Genomic DNA, 23,014 nt, shown 5'->3' with positions numbered 1-23,014 from the left:
CATGGTTTCTGATCTGAAGTTGATCTGCAGGCTTTGATCATGAGTTTTTGGAGATGTCTGAATGAGTCACATTTGCTTCATGTTAAAATGTTAAATACTGTCTGGCGATGTTAGATAACTCTGATCTGAGGTTTGATAATCACTGATATGTTTCAATTCCCTCCTACCGAGTTTCCTGGACCGACAATCTCACATGAATATGGTTGAATGTAGTATGTTGTTGTAATACAAAGCAACATTACAAAGATGTCTAAAACTATTCCCAAGCTGATCTAAAACTAGTTTGTTTCATTTTTATGGTTGGGACCTGCATTTTTAGATGATGAGGCTGATCCTAGAAGAGTTTGTTATATTTTAAAATATTTTATACAAAGGGCGACAAAGAGTATATACCTTATATGATCACTAACTCTTTTGCAGGTTTGAAAGGCCTATTTATTTGACTAATTATTATTTGTTCTTCAGAAAACAACTCAACAGGAGAAAAGTAAAACACCAGTTTATAGATCAGGCAGAGAGTATGACAATTCAGGTTGGTAACTGAGATAAGCAGAGCGATGAGTGATGAATAGATATCCGAAGAGAGTAACAGTCCTTACTGGAATCTTGCAGAGTGGGATGAGTGAATGGAATGGATGCACACACCTCAGTTGCCGATGTCCAGGAGGGAAACAACGAGACGTTAGAGTATGGAGAAGTAGGAGGAAGACGCTGGAGATGAGGAGGGAGACAGAGTGGAGATCGTGGAACGCTGGAGTGGGAATCTTTTTGGAATCGATATTAACATGTAAGTAGAGCATACAATTTCAGTCTAGTATCCACTTGGGAGTGTGACTGAGTTGTGTGCTTAAGTAGTCCATGGCTGATGATCTGCAGGCTGTTCATCAGCCCGATCCCGAATCTAGCTCTCCAGAACCCATTCTCCCTCCAGCCATTATCATCAGTCCGATCCAGGGGTCCATTGATGATCAGATCATTCAGGTTGCACGCTCCGAACCTGCTCCGCCGGGAGGTCCTGAGGGGCTCCTTCACGTACCATCAGCTCTTCGCCAACCCCTCATGGAGTTAGCTCATACCTCTCCAGGCTCTGGACACCCAGTACATGCAGGATGTGACTGTAACAACAACAGGTTTTGCACTATATGATTTCCTGTGGAACAATTTTTTTTAACTGTATCCTTGTGTTATGTTGTGAAAAGCCTATAAAGATGTCAATAGAAATAATAGACTCCAAGATAACCTACTTTGAGCCCCAGCAGGACCAAGCCAAACACGAGATAAACACAAGATCTCTTCATTGTTTCTGATCTGCAGGCTTTGGTATTGAGTTTTTGCAGAGTCATGTTTTAGATGCTTACAAACTCAGATCTGAGGTTTGATAAGCAAATCCCGACATACAGAGTTTCCTGGACCTACAACCTCACACAAATCTTCTGGTGGTTGAATGTATAATGTTGTTTAATACAAAAAGCATTACAAAGATATTTAAATCTATTCTAATTGTTCTAGTGCTGGGGAAAAATTAATCGTGATTAATCACATCCAAAATAAAAGTTTGTGTTTATATAATATACAGTATGTGTGTGTACTGTGTATAATTATTATGCATATATAAATACACACACATGCATGTATATATTTAAGAAATATTTGCATACTGGATATATAATTAATCTTATATAACATATTTTTCTTAAATATATACAGTACATGCATGTGTGTTGATCGATATTGATTTATAAAGAAAGCATATATGTTCCTAATTCTGAATATCTGATAATTTAGTCCACTGGCAACATGGGAATAGACTGACGCAGATGTAAATAAATGGTTAAAAAAAGTAGTTTTGTTTTTTTTTTCGCACAAAAAGTATTCTCGTCGCTTCATGAAAAATTAAGGTTGTACCATTACATTGACTATTTTATGTCTTTCCTACTTTTCTGTGCCTTGAAAGTGGTAATCAAATGGCTGTCTATGGAGGAGACAAGAAAGCTCCAGTTCAGCTTTCATCAAAAAGATGTTCCGAAGATGAACAAAAGTCTTACGAGTTCGGAATGACATGAGGGTGAGAATGACAGAATTTTCATTTTTGAGTAAACTAACCCTTTAAGTGCAAAAATATAGCCTAACTAGTAATAAGTATGATGTTATGCTCACTTAAAGAAGTATACTTGCAGTATAAAACTACTAATTTACTGAGAGTATACTTCAAAGTGTACTTTCATAAACTAAAAAATGTGCTACAAGTATTTGGCTAGTAAACTATCAGTAAGTTCACTTGTAAAGTAACAGTCCAAATGAAAAACTATAGTTGTAAACTAGTTTCCTACTGTTACACTAAAAAGTATAATTTTTATGCACTAAAAAGTGGGCCAATTTAGTCTCAAGTATTAAAACAGTGCCCTTACAAATCTAGTAAACTGATAATACTACATAAAGTATTCTTAAAATATACTCGAACTTTACTTAAGTATAGTTAATAAAATTAACTTGAAGTATACGTTACTTATTTTTTGTAAGCAGAGTCTGACACCAGGTAATCTCAATGTTTTTTTTAATATTCATTTGCATAGATTGAGCGTGAAATGACAACAGGTTTAACACTCAGTATCTTGCAATACTGATCAGGAGATATCAAAAATACATTTAATAAGAAAGGACAGTTGTCTGAAGCAATAACAGTATTATTTTGTGTAAAGGTGTTGCGTTTTCCTCTCTAAAGCAGCTTCTTTATCCAAGGCTCGTTTGGTTTCACACAGAATACGGTTTTCGGTGTCGTAACCCTGAGGGACAAAAAGTTCACAATAATATTTTTTTGTTATTGCTAGCATACGCAAAATCATTTTTATCATTTGTCTACAATTTAAAATGAGCATATGACAATTTTTCTAAATTATAGCCTATATTTCAGAGATGAATATATACTTACACAACGCCCGCAACGGGACAATGTGAACTTGTCCTCAAAGCACTCACTACTTTATTGGCTGGAATTTGGAAGTCGATAAAATCGAAGCAACACCTCTCAGGAACTGCAGCATGAGCTGTTGGCGAGGAGAAAAAATGTATATATATATCACCCTATTTCACTGACTAGGGTTAAAGTTCTTGATGTTTAATTTGCAGAATCTTCAGAGCCTTTTGTTTTCTTACACGCACCATATGTCAAGTTTTGTTCAAAACCTGAGAATAAACTACAGAGTTCATTGAGGAACTTGCAAAGACTGTAAAATCTTTTAAGATTTAAGAGTGAAATATCACTTTGCATGTATATGCAATTCAATTATTATGGCCTATATGTCCATATACATGATAATTTAGTCAAGAGCAAAATTACACATAAAGAGAACTTACGCTGAGCCTCAGAAGTCCAGCCCATCAGCAGGACCATCCCAAACGCCAGACACAAAGAAGATGCCCTCATGGTTTCTGATCTGAAGTTGATCTGGAAGCTTTGTAATTGTTGTAGATTTCTGAGACTATGTGTGACTGCTTCACATTTATAAACGCTTTTGAACGTGATGCAAGATATAGAAACTCAGATCTGTGGTTAGATAAGGACTTGAACTGCAGCCCCCTACCTCTTCCTCAAAGCCTACACGGGTAATCACATTTGCTATATTGGCTTTCTGCTTTTTGCAAAAATAGATTGTGAGGCGATAAAAGACTGGTGTCACAAGTTTACAGCAAAGATGCACATCTTCAGACAGTAGCCTACAGATTTTTTTTGCTGACAAGAAAAAGTCACACTTATTTTATTTGAGTCACATTCTGGGTAAAATAATTTCTGCACCTTCCTTCATGTCCAAAACCCATGAAGACTATAATTCCATGTGGTAAATTCATGATTTGACTTTTCCACCCGTCTGCATTTGCAAGGGAAAAAAAGTAGGTTACCCACTGGGAAATGTGAATAATTATAATACTTTGTGATAACTTTCATGTATAATTTTTTTTTTTTTAAGAAAACTTACCAGATCAATTTAAACTTTTTTAGATATGAGATTGAACTCGATTTTAGTCCGTTTAATATAATTTAAGTTGAAAAACAAGCTGATTCAACTTTTTTTTTTTAAAGGTAGAACTGAACTTAAGTTTTTAAGTTTGAATTAGGTGGAATTTTTGGAATATTCATTAATGTTTCATGGCATTGTGGAGTTTCAGGGCAATTATGAATATATGTACTGTACTGAACTATAATTATTTATTATATAAATATGATATGTATTATTTAATCACTGCCATGTTGAAAATAATTAATTAAAAACTAATTATAATATTTTTATTTTAAACTTTATGATTATTCTTATGCTACTAATAAATATGCTACTAGAATAAAATTCTAATGTTTTATTTTATTTTAAACATTATGATTATTATTGTTATGCTACTACTAATAAGTTGAAATAAAATAAAATTCTAACATTTTATTTTAAACTTTATTTAAAAAATATGATTTGTATTATTATGCTACTACTACTCCTAATAAGTTTAAATACAATTAAGTTCTAATATTTTTTATATACATTTTATTTTAAACTTTATTGAAACATTATGATTATTATTTTTATGCTACTAAGTTTAAATAAAATAAATGTTCTATATATTTAACTTATTTAGATGATTATCAGATTACCTACACATTTTATGAAATATTATGAATCAAGATCCCACACAAGTTGTATCTTGGGTGTTTTTTGTAGTGGTCTATTTAGCATCGTTATTTGTGGAAAAAATCAAAACCAAAAAGAAAAACCCTTGCGCTCATTATCAGACTGTGACATACTTTCTGTCTGACATTGATCTGGTGAGGTTTTTTCCACTAAGATCTTTTCTGTGTTTAGCTTTTCCCTCTGTCTATATGAATTTCAACTTTCTTTTAATAAAATCTTGATCTGTTTATAATAGTAATATTCTTTATATGGCCGTTCTCACAAAACCATCCAAAGTCATGTGAAATTGATTGAAGATAAAGAGGATGCATCTCAGCAAGCATCTACGCAGCCTGATAATGATCTAGCTCAGCACTTTTGGCCTGTGGTTTGTTTTACGATATGTTCCCTCATTTTAATGTGTGGCAATTGCATATGCAAATACTGTACTAGGTGTTCTAGTGTAAATGTGTGAATGTGTATATCTGTTATTAGTCACATAATCATCAGCTCACAAACTGTGATGTTTTCAGAAGTACTCACAAATGGAAATGTTTGATAATGAATTAACCCAGACAGCAACAAAATCCAGACCCCATCACATGTGTATTCAACACGTACCAGATGTGGGCCGGATCTGGGCCGACACGATGTTGCTGTCTGGGAGAATATCACGTACACCTGCTAAAATAATATTACTAATCTATCCATGAATGACATCAAACATCATCGAACATCAAAATCCATGAGGAACTACCGACAGTGGGACATATTTCATTTCTGGAGTAGTAAGTGAAATTAGAAATGTTGATGTGCTGTAAAATGTGACTCATTTTGTCTTTTAAGAGCTTAGTATTCAATGTAGGCTACTTTAATGTACAATGTGACCAGTCACACAGGCATGTGTTTAGAGACGTAACTCTCTCTTCCAGGTTTTTCAGCTTCAAGCATTTAATGCAATGCTCTCTTAAAGTAACTACATCACAGTATAAAGGCTAATTCACTTGATCTAAAATCATTTTGTATATGTTAAACATATTCCCTTCAAATTAGAAATAAGTTTAATTAGTTTTCAGCAGAGGAGCAGAACGGAAGTTCACTGGAACAGACACTGTCATTATTCTGAGAAACATATACCCTTCTGAAACTCTCACCTATTTGCGGTGGCTACTTCGCAAAGAGATTTTGCTGTTTGCACTCTCTTCATTCACTATGTTAGAGGACCAAACTTGCATGGAAATAAATAAATAAACTTTATTTTAAGTGTCCTTGTTACATTATGTTACATGTAGCCTACTTTCTGTAATAACAGTAAATGATGCATAACATGCAACCATAAACCAAACCTGAATCCAAACACGATCGCTAGTATCCACCAAATATCTATCACTATAGCAAAGCCTTCACACAGAGGAAAAAAGTGTCAAAATTGTAGCTTGTCACTGAGGCAGTACCCTTAAAAGGACATATTTGTACCTTTTTCAATCATATAAGGTGCATTTAGAGTACAAATATGTACCTTGGTACAAAGGGTAGAGTAGGGGAAAACGCCCCCCCCCCCCCCCCCCCCTTAAGGACCGTGCAACCTTTTCTGTCAAACAAAAGTTAAATGTATCTAGTTATCCTATAGTTTTCAGTAACAATGACAAATTATAAACCAAGTATGAAAAATATCAGGTGGGGTAAAATTTTGAAATAAGCCCCCACTCTGACAAAGCAATTTGCTTTATAAGTTTACAGCAAAATCAGAGTACGAGCATGTTTCAGCTTAAAATGAAAAAGACAGGCCAAAATAACAATAAATAAATATAAATATTATTAATGAACCATTTTGAAAATCAACCTTATTGAAAAATATTGTTAGCTGATGTTAACTGGCTGGCTAACTAGCTAGCTGATGCTAATGTGAGGTCATTTTTAAATATAAAGTCCAAATATTTTTATTCAACCACCTAGTTAGATTACATTTGATGGGAAAACAAAGAATGTGATGTTCGGAACATGGTAACTACAGTATTTATGATAGTGGAAAGCGATGCTCCCTGCTGTGTTTTATTCCAAGTGGCGGCGGGCATTTTACCCCGCAGACTAGGCCTATAGGTTTGAAAAAAAAAAAACGTTATGTCATTCTGAAAATATAATTGTATTTTCCTTAAATAACAAGAAGCTACTAACTACAGGCTTAGCTCTTCTCATATAAAATAAAACGGTGATGTTCTGCAAAACAGCAATCTTTAAAACACTTTTTTTCTTACTGTTTTATATCACTTAGCGTGAAATCCGTTTTCTCTCAGGTACGTCACCGGTGTAAGCTTAGCAGTGAAAACTTCTACATCACTAAAACGTATATCTTGATTTTATCTAGTGGTTATTTTGGAAAAACAGTAGGGGTGGCATTTTACCCCATGGGAGTGTTTTCTCCCACTCTACAGTTATTTTAAGAGGTACAATCTTTTTCTCTGTGTGTTGCAACTACCTTACATGCTATCATCATGCTAGTTCATGCTAGCAATGTGATAAACATAGGTGATAAAACATGCTAGCAATGTGCTAATTTATGCTAGAAAGATGATAGCATTGTTCTAAATCAACATGCTAACAATATGCTAAAACACCTTAAGCTATCTTTCTCTCTATCGATTGATCTGTTTTCTGACTGTATTGCCTTCAAAACCTTCAAACTTTAAGCTTCAAACTTCTTCGAGCTGAAACCCTTTCAACTTCATGCTTTTCATTTTTTTTCCTGAATTGCCACACACACACATGAAAAAATCGTATAGTAGGCCTATACTAAAATGATTCTAGTAAATATAGTGTTTTTAACTATAGGCTACTATAGTTACTAAAATATAGCCTACCTTAGTATTTACTAGTTTAACAATTGACTATAATTACAGTATGTAGTATAAATTAACAAAGTGTAGTAAATACTATAATATACAATTTACTGTATTGCTATAGTAGCCTATGGTTCAAAACACTATAGTATTTACTAGAGTAATTTTACTTCTATAATATAGCCTACTAGTATTTTTTCATGTGGGCATTCTCTGAACCAAATTCTCAATAGCCTAAACCAATTTGTCGAATAAATCACTCTCTTTAAAACCTTAAATAAGTGCAGGCCGTTAGACTCTATTTGCAAAACTCTAAACACATTCTCACTCACTAAAACATTTTGCACTGTAAGTGCACGTGTTGCAAAATGCTAGACACAGGAAGGCAAAAGTTAGATACAGCTAAAACAGTTGTCATCGTTTACACACAACAACTCAATATTGTTCACACTTATTTGATGATGTGATCAAATCAACTGCACAAAATAAGTCAGTTCAGAGTGCAGGTAGTGACACCAACAATAGATGGTAACAACCTGAGAGGGAGAAGAGGAAGAGTAGGAGGAAAAGGATGAGGAGGACGAGAAAGAGCAAGGTGTGGACAGTGTTGTCAAGGCTGAATCCGGCACAATAGAGGGTTTCCTCTTATTTTTACAGTATGCAAGTGCTGAATATACAGACATTCAGTAATATTCAGTGCAATACTATTCTTGCAGTACATACAGTATACAATTAATTCGCCTTAGGCTACTACTGTAAGTTGGTTTAGAGTGTTTTAGCAATTATGGGGGAAACTTTACAAAACTGTAAAACTTTTTCAAACTTTCTTGTCAGGTTTTTATCTAGTTTGTATTATGTTTCCTGTTTAGACAATTTATTTACAAGACATATTCAAATACAATGCAAAGGTAATAATTGCAACTGAATTACTTAATAATGATTTAATTATGTAAATACCTCCTGTCCCATGGCATTTAATTTATTTCCTTTTGCGCATTTATCCAGTCTAGTCTCTACTCAGCTCAGCCGCGCCAGCAGAGGTCGCCAGTAAAACCTCCTGCGCTTTTTGCTGCGCGCTGGAACTTCTGCGCATGCGCACTTGCAGCGCGTCTCTTCCCTCCCCGCAGGATCAAACTGCTGCTTGTCCGCGCCGCCGAAACGCCGAGCCGACAATGGCACAACTGGTGGGACCTCTCCGCAAAGACCTCGCCGACTCCCTCTCCTCATGCCGGGTGTTGGTGGTCGGGGCGGGAGGCATCGGTTGCGAGCTGCTGAAAAACTTGGTGCTCACCGGCTTTAAGAATATTGAAGTGGTAAGTTGGAGGAAGGCGGACTCTCTTTGTGCTGCATGAATCAGGCCCCATTACCACCGTCCCGATTTATAATAATTTGCAATGAAAATGAGAGGCATACACTGTGTATACCAATGCATAACACGCTACAGTAAGCGTTCTAATGGCGTAACGCGGTTCGTCTCATCCTAAACACAGAGAACAGATTTTTTTCTTTCGCGCCATGCTCTGTCCGTGACGTAAAATGTCCCTTGAAAACATTGACCACTGAGGCCATATCTAAAGCTAAATTACCGTAGCTATTTCCCCGGGTTATTCCGCAAAACGGTGTCTTTTCATTTAAAAAAAAGATTATATTCAAACGCAGTTTTCTTTGAACATCATTTCTGATGTATAACATTTGTATACATTATGGCAGACATCTTTAAATGTAATGCATGTTATGATATACAGCCTCTACTATAAGTAACAGTGCTGAAAGTAGCAGGATTGTTTTTGTAGTTTATTCATATTGTACACAAGGTTATGAAACTACAAGCTCTTTATTAGAAGGACAATTAAATGCAGGTATTTCTACAAATGTTCAGTTTTCAATCATTTATTTAAGAAAGTTTCCTACTGACTAATGTAATATGCATAAACCAATAAAGGAGATTCATATTTGAACTTGAAGAGTCCTGAAAGGATGATGATATCAGTGCTTTATTTATGTAATTGTACGTCATTTTAATAAGGGAGTGTTACAAAGGAACACATGATGACTTTAAGGGCGTCTTTCAAATGCTTGGTGGGTTTATGGTGATGTCAGGGTTTTCACTAGCAATTTGTAAATATATATATTTTTAATAATCCTCTTTTGCAGATTGACCTGGACACCATTGATGTCAGCAACCTCAACAGACAGTTCCTGTTTCAGAAGAAACATGTTGGGAAGTCCAAATCTCAGGTAAATGGGAAAACTGACATGATTTAGAAATATCCAATCAGACATTGACGACTTGGTGCGTTTCAGGTTGCCAAGGAGAGCGTGCTTCGATTTTGCCCATCTGCGAGCATCACTGCCTACCATGACAGCATCATGAAGTGAGTCCAGTTATGTTTTTGCCAAGATAAAGACTATGTATGAACATTTCAAGTGTTTGTGGCTACTATATCAAACACTAATTCTCTGGCCAAAAAGTTTGATCTCCAGTGTTGTTGTGTTTGCCCCTTGCAGCCCCGACTACAATGTGGAATTCTTCAGGAATTTCCAGCTTGTCATGAACGCTTTGGACAACAGAGGTATGATTTATTCAGCTGATCTTAGCTGAAGTGGAGGAACACTACCTTAATTCCATCTAAAATTGGTCTTTTCTGTTGTCCTTGCAGCGGCCAGGAATCACGTCAACCGAATGTGTTTGGCTGCAGACATTCCCCTCATTGAGAGCGGCACGGCTGGCTATCTGGGACAAGTTACAGTTATCAAGAAGGCAAGGCTCTTCTATTAAATAAACTTTTTTTTTGTATATTCATTTCAATGCCGTGCTCTTGGCATTCATGTGTTGTACATTTCCAAACTGCAGGGTCAGACGGAATGCTACGAGTGCCAGCCTAAACCTACACAGAAAACTTTCCCAGGTTGCACCATTCGCAACACGCCCTCCGAACCCATTCACTGCATTGTGTGGGCCAAATATCTCTTCAAGTAAGTTCTCTACAATAACATCTGTCCCGTCTCATCTCCGTGACGGATGTGGTTCCTAATCAAGGGCCCTATGAAATCAGTTTTATTTTCTCCCAAATTCCATGTTTTCCATTTAAATTCAGGATTCTTAAGTTTTAATAACTCAAAATTGTTTCTAATCATCTGACTTGATAATTGTTTTTTACTTTAAAACAATTCCATCATTTATTAACATTCTTATACTATTAATAATGGTGTGAAATGCTTTATTGTTTTCCGGAAATTCTTTGTTTTCCATATCCTTTGTTTTATAATTTGATTCAAATGTATCAAAATGGATGGAAATCAAATTAATTTATAATGCTTTAACAATTTGAACAAGGAAATTTGAACGATTCCTTTTTTTTGGTAAACTGTGCTGCACAACCAATGTTTACAGCTAGGGGTGGGCGATATCTCTATTTTTAAAATATATCGAGATATTTTTTAAACACGATATGGATTTTGACATATCGTATATATCGATATATTGTTTATATTTAATTCTGAATCCGCCACTTTGCTTGTTTGCCTTCTCTGGGCTGTGCTCGCGCCCGCTCGCACGCCCCCCGCCTCCTTCCTTGCTTTTGTTTCCCCTCCCCTCGCGTGTTGTCATGGCGGCGTCCGCAGCCAGCCCGGAGGCTACAGAACTCGTCTTAAAAACAACTGGCTCCATTATATGGAGATACTTCGGTTTTAAGGCGTCGGACGAACAGCAGACAGATGTCTACTGCCATGAATGCCGACAGTTGGTTCTCAAACACTTGATCCAAGATACAGTTTACCTAGGCGGCATACCTTTGCGAGACAAGAACTCCCGCGACCGTACACTACGGCGAGAGAGCGGCTTGCTTGCAGGAGAAGGTTACTTACTATGCCCTTGATTTGAGTTGTTTTATTTTTGAATGAAAATTCATTATTTGCATGCGTTTTAAAGCCTTGCGCGTAGGGCACCATGTGCTTTCCCGAGCGCGTGCACTAAAAGCCTGTCAAACAAGTGATTACTGGACTAAATCTTGATTACTGGTTAACATAAACACAGTCGGTTATGTCTAAAGTGAAAGTAAAATCGGCGTGTGTCTGTATATTAGATGCGTGAAAGTCTTAAATTACAGCAGGGCAGCCGAGTGAACACGCTGCCGCTTGTCCTTAAAGGGACAGTTCATTTACATTTACATTTATGCATTTAGCAGACGCTTTTATCCAAAGCGACTTACAACTTGGGGGTACAATAAGCGATTGGTCGTGAAGAGTCGAGTGAGCGCAACAAGTGCCTGAAATACTTGGTCCGTGTACATTTCTCAGTGTAGCACAGGCTAGAGTAGTGCGGGAAAGAGGAGGAAAAGAGGAAAGGAAAGTGTTTTTTTTTTTTTTTTTTTTTTTTTTTTTAGGAGGTTAAGTGCTCACGGAAGAGATGAGTTTTTAGTTGACTTTTGAATGTTTAGGTTTAACGTCTCATCCGAAGGACGGTGCTTGTTACAGTATAGTGTCCCAATCACTATACTGGGGTGTTAGGACCCACACAGACCACAGGGTGAGCACCCCCTGCTAGCCTCACTAACACCTCTACCAGCAGCTACCTGGTTTTCCCAGTTGGTCTCCCATCCAGGTACTAACCAGGCTCAGCCCTGCTTAGCTTCAGTGGGAAACCAGTCTTGGGCTGCAGGGTGATATGGCTACTGGTATCGAGATATATATCGTATATCGAGATATAGCAAAATATATCGAGATATATTTTTTGCTCCATATCGCCCAGCCCTATTTACAGCTTAAATTAAAATATGGTTGAACAATTTTTACTTTGAAAAGTACAATAGTTATTTAGTTTTGTCATAATTTCAAGTTAAACCGAACCTTTATTTTGGTTGGTTGTGTTGGTTTACCTTTGAGTTTGTGTGTAGCTGATGATTTTATTAAATTAAATAAATACAGGCCTGTTTTGGCCGGATTAGCTTGGTTTTGAAAGCAAATTAAATTGAGCTAATTTTATTAAGCTTACATGTCATATTGAATTGCCTCCATAGTCAGCTTTTTGGCGAAGAGGATGCGGATCAGGAGGTATCGCCTGACACGGCTGACCCTGAGGCTGCCTGTGAGTAGCCACACATTTACCACAACTTATAACTACTAAATGTATATCAGTGGCTGCGAATGCTCTGCATACCCAAGCCATTCGTTGACTCGCTGATTAGTAGTAACACCTATAAATGACAATAAATTCCCTTGTTTGATGTGTACCATAACGCTTGCATGACAAAAATCTTAGTAATAGCCTACGTATGCAACTCTCCGTCATTTATTTATTTGCCAAACGACTGTCATTTTCTTCAAATCGGCCACTCAGTTCCGGGTAAGCGGGTCCACAGCAGCTTTGGTGCCTACGCTCTGTTATGTATCGTTGTCATTCTCCCACATTCTCATTGGTTTGCTGGCATATGGGGGATTTAATGCACAGGGTAAGCTGTCCCCGAATCGCTCGCTCAAGAAAAATGTGCTGCTGCTGCCGCCAGATCTCGATCACTGAAAATCACACTGTATTTGATACAGAATTAACTAGACTAAATCAAGTGAAAAACTTTGAAACTATGCATAACTGAAACTATTTCCATACTATTTTATTTTCTCTAGTAGGCATGTGCCGGTATCAAATTTTCATGTTGCGAATAATTGCTGAAGCTTTTATCACGGTATACGGTATTATCACGATATTGAAATAAGTTGCAAAAAAAGTGTTGTCATACTATAACAGGTTAAATCACTTTCTTATAACAAAAGAACCAAACATTTAAATACAATAAAGCAATACACAAAAATGTATAAATTAAACAAATATTTAAAACAGATTAAAGTGCAAAATAATTATAAAGAACAATAGGTATGCTGAAATGTACATTTAACTAAGATTAATACATGCTTTAGAAGTATTTTTCATTGTCAGTTTGTTAATGAATGAACTAATGTTAAATACTGGAGCCTTGTAAAGTGTGTGATTGAACAACAGTCAGAACATTCAAACAATATCTAGGGCATGTAATTTAGTCCAGATTAAAATATAAAATTCAAGTTTGAAAATGAATAGCCTTAAGTCTTTAAGTATTAGGTTATGTGATTACTGGAGAAACGGCTGCATTTCTGCTGTTCCGTCAGCGCCCTCTGCTGTCGAAGAATGAATGTGCACTTCAGCACGTCTCCTCATTCCGCCATGTGCTCGGCTCATGCACGGTCTATTTACGTCAGTGCGCGTTCCTCTTTGACGTGTTGTTCATTTTAAACGGTTGATGGGTTAAGTATTCTTAAAATTCATTCTAAAAATCTGAATAATTCGTAATAAATAATTATTCACGGTATTTTGAAGTGCCCACGATAACAATATTGTGCATGTTCATTATTGCGGTATATCGTATTACCGTTTACCGGCACATGTCTATTCTCTAGGGATGCGCGATATTACTTTTTTTTTTTACCTATAACCGATAATTAAGTCCTTCTCATGGCCGATACCGATAACCAATAAGTTTATATTTTTATATTTTAATTTCCATATTATCTGCAGTTCGTGCATCCAGGAGAATAGAAAATAAGATGCACTGATGAAACTGATATTTTAGTAGCTCTGGCCTAGCTATAATGGCAAATATCAGTCCTAATTCTTCAAATTTTTTTATTTTTTTGTGTAAGGCACCACAATACTTAGTTCTGTTAAACACTTTCTGTTACTATGACAGAATTATGGTTTATCTGCACTTAACTCATTTACAACAAATGTATATTCAAGTATGTCATGCATAAAAAACTGCATATTAACCTTTAGTGCATGAGGATGAGGATGAGGATACATAATACATCAAATACATGAATAAAATGCATTGCCATTTCATTTGTCAACCTCAAGAAAAAACAAAAGTGTGTCCTCAACCAAAGGGCATTGTTGAGATTTCTCTGAAATTATATAGTTTAACAAAAAATAAATATGAGGGATGAGGAAGGTATCTAAGTGTTTTTCAAATACATAATAGATCAAATGCATTGGTCATCAAGGACTATGAAATCCATTACTTTGTCGTTTATGGCTTTAGCCTTTTCGCTGTCTCTGGGAAACTTTTTACATGTTCAAATGCTAGTTGAATGGGGATCGTTGCTCTGTGTTTTAGGCCAGCTACACACTGCAAGCGTGGCAGCGTCTCAGCTGCGTGGCGTGTCCGTTTTTATTTCGGCTCCCATGTTAACACCTGTTGGAAGCGTTTCTAGGCAAAATTGAATAGGAAAAGCTTTATGTCATTTTGACGCGAATACATATTAATAAATTAATAAATGTTTTAAAGGAAATGTATGCAAGATTGTGGCCAAAACTGGTACTGCAATCACTTTCAAATTACTGTAGAGCAGTGTATCCCCTCTCCCCCTGACTCGAGGTTGCCAGATAAGCTGCAGGATCCAGCAGGAACGTAGGCTGCTACAAGGAGCTTTCAATGGCAAGTGACGAGTCCTACACAGCAAGTTTTTTTTTTTTTCATTTTCACAACGTTTTTCTGATTCATAACGAGGTCTTTTAGGTCTCGTAAAGTTTTATTTTTTATCCAAAAAGTTTGTAGCTGCAGCTGTGGTAACTAGAGCAGAGCTGGCAACCCGGATGCCGAAACACTACTGACTTCGTGATTGGTAGATAGGTGGAGGGTGGCGCTTCAGGCCAAAACACAACATGTCAACATCAGTTGAGGGCTGCAACTTCACTTTTAAATGACAATATCCTGGCCGGACTACTGTTGTCAGTGACATAAATATTTGAAATTAACATGATTTCTTAATGTCTAATGACATATTAAAGCGATTTAATGATTAATTGAAATGCATTTCTTACATACAGTTCCTTTAAAGTCTCTAGGTTTTCACATAAATGCAGATATCGTTGTCATTTTTTATTGCTCCTGTCAATCCAGAACTGCTTCGCCGCGATGACGCCCTTTCAAGTGAGAGATAAGATTTGTTGTATTAAAACTTGACGCCTTTCTTCCTCCTCTCAGAATCCTTGTTGAACATGCTTTGCAATTAGCAAAAGCACTGTCCTCCGCTGCCACAGAGAAAAACTTCCAGACCACCGAAGACATGTTCACAGATGATGACGCATTCGTGAGCTGCGTGACACATTCGCTTACACTCGGAAAGCAGACGAATCTCGGGGTGCGTCTCAATCAGCTATTTCAGTAGTCAGGGCACTGATCAGGGAATCAGACAATGGGTTGACTCTCTGATCAGTGCCCTGACTACTGAACTAGCTGATTGGGAACCATCCTCGTATAAATCAGAATAAAAATGGCGTAATTTTCACCCATATCGCCCGATAATTTATCGGTCCGATAAATATCTTGCATCCCTAATTTTCTACATAGGGAAATTTTATTTTTAATGAAAACGTATAAACTGTTAAAGACAGACCTACTGTAAGCAGACCTGTAACTATCCGAGGCTGTTAATTGATAGTCTATGCGTTTGTTAAAACGCCATCAATTTGTATCATTTCAACGTATTTTTTTAAAAGAATACTTATTTTTATTATATAAATTTTTTCTAATGATATTTTACTTGTATTTTATTTCTAATAGGCTACTAATATGTATTATATTATACTTCATTTTAATTCTTAATAAAAAAAAACACTTCTGGGATACATTTAAATTTTGCATACTTTTTCTTATTTGTTGTCTCTAATTTAGATTAGCATGTCCTCAGCTGATGCGCTGTACCTTTTAAAGGTGAAACATGAAGTTTGTGCGACATTAGTGCCACCTAGCGGAATTACAAAAATACAGCATATTTTGCAAATGCCCCTCTGTGTGCCACACTTAACTCAACTGAAACGCAACTCAACAGCTTTTATGGGTGCTTGTGAAGGCATCAATAGGTAAATATAGACTACTTTCAATAAATGGTCAAATATATTAGGAAACTTTTATCTGTTTCCATGTGTCATGAGAGTAAAGAACTGAGCAGCTAACACTCTGTATAGACCCTATACAGCGGACTCGCTTATTATAAACCCATGCCGCGATCACCAGGTTCATTTTTGACATAACGTGTCACCCAGCATACCCAATTAAAATGTCACCGCTTGCTATACATGCTGTGTGTGGGTGTGAATGATTTGGTGTATTGAAGCCAGAAACTACCTTTTATATTTATTCATGGAAACTTGTTCTGTCAAGTATGTACTGCAAGTTAACTAATTGCTCAACATGCTGTGGTTTTTATTTGGACCAATTAATGAAGAGATGTCTCTCAACCACAGGGAACCTTGCAGATGCAGCAGCCCGAGCTACGGCCTCAGATCAGGATGGCGATATCAAGCGGGTGTCCACTAAAGACTGGGCTCGTTCAACAGGCTACGATCCCGTCAAACTCTTCAACAAGGTGCAAGCTCTTTTACAAACCTGTCGTTTAGGGGTGTATCGATACACGTCACATTTCACGATACTGGACTAACGATAAGATACTGTTGCGATATTTTAGTCCAAAATAAAGTTATTATTTCTTCTAATACACATGGGAACAAATTAACAAAAATGGACTTGAATAGGTTTTGACTTTGTCCTGCATGCACAGGGCAATGGTTATACCTGAATATAAAAATGTGAATCTGAACCTGAAAATACAAAATTATGACGCACATACTAGCACATATAAATTTACTTTACATATAATGTATGCCTTTTTTACTATTAAAATCATACATTTGGCAATATCAGGACCCACAAATATTCCCCCATTGGATTATTGTACATTATATTCAACATTAAATATAGTTTAAAATAGTCCTGTTACTGAAACTCTGTAAACGTTAATTTTTCACACTCGCGCTTTCAATGCAGGCATTAATTGTATCTCTTTTTGAGAGATTTGTGTACATATATAAACCCATCGTGTCTCTTCAGAAGACTTAGATTTGGATTGGACCACTTGATTGATTTTTAGGATCTTTAGGACCTTTTTTGGCTCTTAAGTTTTAGGGAAATTGAGGGACAGAAATATATCAGGTATCATAAAAAATATAATCTTTTGTGTTAAGAAGATGAATAAAAAATCTTACAGGTTTGACACAACATGAAGGTGAGTACATGATGACAGAATTTAAATTTTTGGGTGAATTGTAATTTATAATAAATACAGTAAACAGTGTCTTGGATAAAACTCGTGAATCATATCGTTTACATGACCGATACATATGGTCACATTTTTATATTGTGATATCTTGATATAACGATGTATTGTTACACCCCTACTGATGTTACATCATTACCCAGTCCATTCTTATAGAAGTGGTCTAAAAGTGATCTTGTGCTTCCGTTCAGCTTTTTAAAGATGACATCATGTATCTGTTGACCATGGATAAGTTGTGGAAAAAGAGGAAAGCCCCATTACCTCTAGACTGGGCGGAAATCCAGCAGCATGGTGAGTCTGTTGACTATATAAGTCTAGTTATATAAACAAATATAAGTAATTGTATTTAAAATAGATGTTTAATGAGTCTGTATGGTGTGTGTTCAAGCATGTTCTCAGGAGGAGGCTTGTGGCACAGGTCTGAAGGACCAGCAGGTGTTGGGTGTTCAGGGTTACGCTCAGCTCTTTCAACGCAGTGTAGAAACACTCCGATCTCAGCTGACAGAGAAGGGAGATGGTGCAGAGCTAGTCTGGGACAAGGTGAGTCTCCACAAGTTTTAGTTGTGTGTATGGGTTCAACCCTTAGAGCACTATTTGTGGGGTCAGACATTAGTAGCAGTGACTGAAACTATAGTGGACATTGAGTGCACTCATTCAATGCCATAATTAGGGCCTTATAAAATCCGTTTTATTTTTTTCCAAATTCTGTTTTATTTTTTCCCAAATTTCGTTTTTTCAGTTTAAATTTTTGCTTATTCCATTTTTTTCCGTTTTAATTTTTGCTAATTCCTTTTTTCCGTTTTAATTTGTGAGAATTCAGGGTTTTTTTTACCCTTAACTGTTATTTTAGTCGTAAAAAGAGTGTGCTTTTAATGTTAATATAATAGAACATACAATGACCTTAAATTTATTGAGGTAACACATTTACTTTTCAGGACAAATGCTGCATGTTGCAACATAACACTGCACTCTAAGTACTTCAAGTCATAACAAAATATTGGTGCTGTGAATTGATTAAAAAAACGAGTTTATTAATTTCTTTCATTAATTAATTATGATTAATTGCAATTAAAAAACATTGGAGTTTTTAATATTTTGATGTTGTATTAATTTCACTCTCCAAATGAGTGAAGAAACAATTTAAAGACAGCATATTTTAAATATTTGTTGTAATGGCATTGTTTTATGAATGAAGGCCAGTATCACTGATACTGATGTCTCTATGAAACATCACTGACATTACAGTATAACTGAAAGCTCCTAATTTCAACATTTATTAGGCTTTAAAAAATAACAACTTTTAATTTAATTGAACTTAAAACAATCTTTACATAAACCCATTATAATAAATGTTATATTTACCCATGGCCTTCCCTGTTAGACATAGCCTACACAGAAATTGAATAAAGTTATCAACACCTTTCTTAGCTGCATAAATAATAAGTGAAATATAGATTAATCATCATTAAAGCTACAATTTTCTCTTGTTCCTGTTGTTCTTTGATGAACATTATTGACAGATATTATCAATGCTACTGTCACTTTTAGATCTACCGCTGCCGAACATGACGCGGATCAGATGCACTGTACCGCGCATCTCATTTTCTCTCAAGTTCATTTAAGACATTATTTTCCATACAGTACATTAAAGTGCATTAAAAACAAGGCAAAATACAGCAACTGCTCCCCGCGGAAAGTACTTTTTCGCCGACGAAAGCAGAGCCATGTAGAGCCTATTCGCCATACTTTCATTGTTTTGAAGGGGAACTGAAATGTTGTCGCCCAGATTTGCTTCCCCCGGTCTGCATTTTCCAAAGACATACTTTCTTCTCCCACACAAAACAGCATTTCATTCCAAATATGTAAAATTTCGGGAAATTCTGCGTTAACACTAGATTCTGCTGTAATATGCCGATTCCGTGAACGCGGAAATTATAGGGCCCTACATAATTGAACTAGTGAACAACCAATACACTCAATGGTCAGGGCGATATGAGCGTCCAGCTGAATTAATTTAAACTAAATTTAACATTGGTCATAATTTAAGAAATGTTTCTAGAGCATCAAAAATCTGCTTATTATAATGATTTCTGAAGGATCATGTGACACTGAAGACTGGAGAAATGATCCTGTGTTTGAATTATATTTAAAAAATAATTAGTGGCTATCTGTCAATTTCTAGATCTCAGTTTTCATTTCTAATTATTCAGGATTGTTGAACTTACATTTGTGGTGCTATTTTCAGGATGATCCTCCAGCCATGGACTTCGTAACAGCAGCTGCAAACCTGCGCATGAACGTCTTCAGCATGGACATGAAAAGCCGCTTTGATGTCAAATGTAAGTGTTTGGAAGGCTGTATAATTCAAGGCTATGATTGTCTTGAATTAAATAATTTGAAATTCTTTTTAGTTGGTGTTTAAAAAAAAGTTTTGTCTCACTAAAAGCAACCAATATTGTTAACTGAGAGACCCAGACTCTTTAGCTATGGAACAAAAAAACCGACATACTTCAGAATTAAATGTTTCAATAAAAAGTTGGTTCTGAATTCAATGTGGCTTTAAACCATGTTGTTCTCTTTTAGCCATGGCAGGGAACATCATTCCAGCAATAGCCACCACTAATGCCGTCATTGCCGGTCTCATTGTCCTGGAGGGGCTGAAAATTCTCAACTCAGACTTCGAACAGTGTCGCACGGTGAGCTGAAATCACTCCGAGAAATCTTTCATTTGAAAGATTATCAGATATTTCACCGCTGAAATGCATCATATCCTGTGTTATCTAACACATCTTTGCATTCCTTTTTCTCACTTGGCTTAACTTGGTTACATCTCAGCAGTGGTTTCAGTTGTGAAGAACATTTTGACCTTATCCTGTTTTGAAAGTTTTGTCAAGCAGTATAGTTGAGTCTTATTCCTGTTTTTCTTTAGATCTTTCTGAACAAGCAGCCGAACCCCAGGAAAAAGCTTCTCGTACCGTGTGCGCTGGACCCTCCCAATCCCAACTGTTACGTGTGTGCTAGCAAACCTGAGGTCACAGTCAAACTTAATGTGCACAAAACCTTTGTGCTAGCTCTTCAGGACAAGGTACCTGCAAGGTTTTTCAGTGCACAAGCTTTGTTTTAGGTGCTGATATTTGTGTGACCTCCATGAGAGGTTAAAGTTTTAAAAATGATATGCACGGTATCTTTTTCAGATACTAAAGGAGAAGTTTGGCATGGTGGCACCAGATGTGCAAATTGAGGATGGAAAGGGAACAATCCTCATCTCCTCGGAGGAAGGAGAGACTGAAGGTGTGCATTAAGTCTGCCTCTAGAGGGCATCTTTCTCTACTATAACAAAACTCCGAGCGTTGCTTTAATGTTCTGGTGTCTCTGTTTTCTCTATAGCAAACAATAACAAGTTTTTGTCCGACTTTGGGATTCGGAATGGGAGCCGTCTTCAAGTAGATGACTTCCTACAGGATTACACTCTTTTGGTCAATGTAATTCACAGGTTGGTGTGTTCATTTAGCTAAGAGGATACTACTTTAGCTCTTTTACGTGAACATTAACATTTTTCTTACGTTTGTTATAGTGAGGAATTGGAAAAGGATGTTGAGTTTGAAGTAGTAGGTGACGCCCCAGATAAGGCGCCAACTCCCAGTGCCCCGGAAGAAGGGAAAAACATTGCCAATGGTAACAAAGATTCTGCCCAGCCTTCTACCTCATCTAAAGGTAAACCTTTGGCAAAAGTCAGCTTTTTAAAAGGAATAGTTCACCCGTTAATGAAAAATATCGTTCCAAACGTTGTAAAATAGCACTCAGTACTCATGTGCTTGCTTTTTTTGTCATTTTGGTGTTTTGCATTATTAAAGTCCAGTTTTATAGTTTGGAAACAAACAGCTTGGACATTTTGCTAAACATCTACTGTTTCATGGCCGAAAGAAAAGAATCCAGCATTGCAATTTCATCATTGCTGTTTATGAGTAATGCACTTTATTTTTGTGTATTCGCAGCAGCTGCAGAGGATGATGACATCCTCATCGTAGACTCAGACGAAGAACCATCCTCGAGCACCATGGAAGCTTCCCCGGAGTCTAGTAACCGCAAGAGGAAGCATCATGCCGCTGAAACAGACGATGCTGCGTCCAAGCGCAAACGCCTCGACCAGCAGCCGGCCGATGATGATGAAGACATCATCGCTCTAGACTAGCATCTTTGACAAGATTTCACCTGCCCTAGAGGACTTTCCTCAAGTTGAATTTTTGTACGGTTTCTCTTACCAAACATGTAAATATATCTGTACAATATGGTTCAAGCTCAATGGATGTCGTCTTTTCCTTCTGTCCTTTGTTTTTTGGGAACAGAAAACGGCTGAGTTATGAACTGCACTCGGTTAGGTTTTCCTCAGATGGATAAAATGCTTTTCAACTTTGTATTTTTTACAATATGTGTGTCCTGGTATTTTGCAGTGCTTTAGAAAAGCTGACAAAAGTGCTCACGGTATTTGAATGCATTTTTCATATTAAACCATATTCCATATTTATTACAGGTTGTTTTTGGTGCCAACCTCAGAAATATTTCAAAGTAACCAAATCATGGTACAGTAACACTATTACTGTATGATGGATTCTTTCTTCTGTTGCATTGCTTTAGCACCACAATGAGAAATATTGTGACTTTTTTTTTTAAGAAAGAAAATACACTCAAACAACTATTTATATTGTGTTTTTCATCTTATGTTTTTAGTCATTAGCAGAATAAATGAGCCCATGCCTCATTTAACTGACCAAACCGAGGGAGCCGAAGAAAGGGCATCTCATTTAACCTTTACTTACAATAAAAACGTGTTTTTGAAAGGGTACAATGTCCTAATTGCACGTTGTTTACATTAGAATGCTTGACGTAAGAACATTATGTTTTGACTTATTTCTCACGTAGATGTCAGAGTCCACAGTTCACGTGGTAGATGTCGTCAGTAGGGTTTCTCTAAGTCTAAAATGCTACCTGACCTGTTAACCCTTCCCCTAGTTGGCACCTCAAGTAAAATGCAAGTTTTACGTTTTCAGTGGCACATTTTGTAATACAAATATTTTACACGACAAATATGGAATACCATTTTGAATAAATTTGACTACTAAAAAAACTACTATAAATGTGGAATACCTTAGTGCTCTTTTTTTTTAAAGAATAAAGATGCACAATTTACTGTAGTAGCTATATATTTACTATAGTATGGTTCAAAAACACTAGTATTTACTAGAGTAATTGTACTATAATATGCTATTATCGGTATAATAGTATGGTTACAATTATTACCCAGTTTTAATGTGCCTATTTCATTAAATAAATAACCTAAATAAACATTGAATACCCAGCCTCTGCATATACTTAAGACCC

The 23,014-nt window shown here is 36.4% G+C and overlaps 1 protein-coding gene across 1 annotated transcript; it reads left to right on the top strand.

The window, feature by feature from the left end:
* The first annotated feature begins 7,981 nt into the window (after positions 1–7,981).
* Positions 7,982–22,983, top strand: uba2 (ubiquitin-like modifier activating enzyme 2). The gene is made up of 17 exons (XM_079809421.1): positions 7,982–8,802; positions 9,644–9,727; positions 9,794–9,864; positions 9,998–10,062; positions 10,150–10,250; positions 10,344–10,465; positions 12,508–12,575; positions 16,767–16,888; positions 17,827–17,926; positions 18,024–18,175; positions 19,881–19,974; positions 20,219–20,331; positions 20,565–20,720; positions 20,830–20,926; positions 21,023–21,128; positions 21,210–21,349; positions 21,631–22,983. The coding sequence occupies exons 1-17, from the start codon at positions 8,581–8,583 to the stop codon at positions 21,825–21,827; spliced, it is 2,010 nt and encodes a 669-aa protein (XP_079665547.1). The 5' UTR covers positions 7,982–8,580; the 3' UTR covers positions 21,828–22,983.
* Positions 22,984–23,014: the final 31 nt, after the last annotated feature.

Source organism: Gobio gobio (genome assembly GCF_949357685.1).
Source record: "Gobio gobio genome assembly, chromosome: 25".
Lineage (NCBI taxonomy): Eukaryota > Metazoa > Chordata > Actinopteri > Cypriniformes > Gobionidae > Gobio > Gobio gobio.
The sequence above is the reverse complement of the archived record's forward strand: the minus strand, read 5'-3'. Positions and strand labels throughout refer to the sequence as shown.

Coding starts and splice junctions, on each gene's coding strand:
- uba2 (XM_079809421.1), top strand. CDS start 8,581: ATGCGCACTTGCAGCGCGTCTCTTCCCTCCCCGCAGGATCAAACTGCT. Junction 10,063..10,149: donor GAACGCTTTGGACAACAGAG/GTATGATTTATT, acceptor TTGTCCTTGCAG/CGGCCAGGAATCACGTCAAC. Junction 17,927..18,023: donor GGCGGAAATCCAGCAGCATG/GTGAGTCTGTTG, acceptor TGTGTGTTCAAG/CATGTTCTCAGGAGGAGGCT.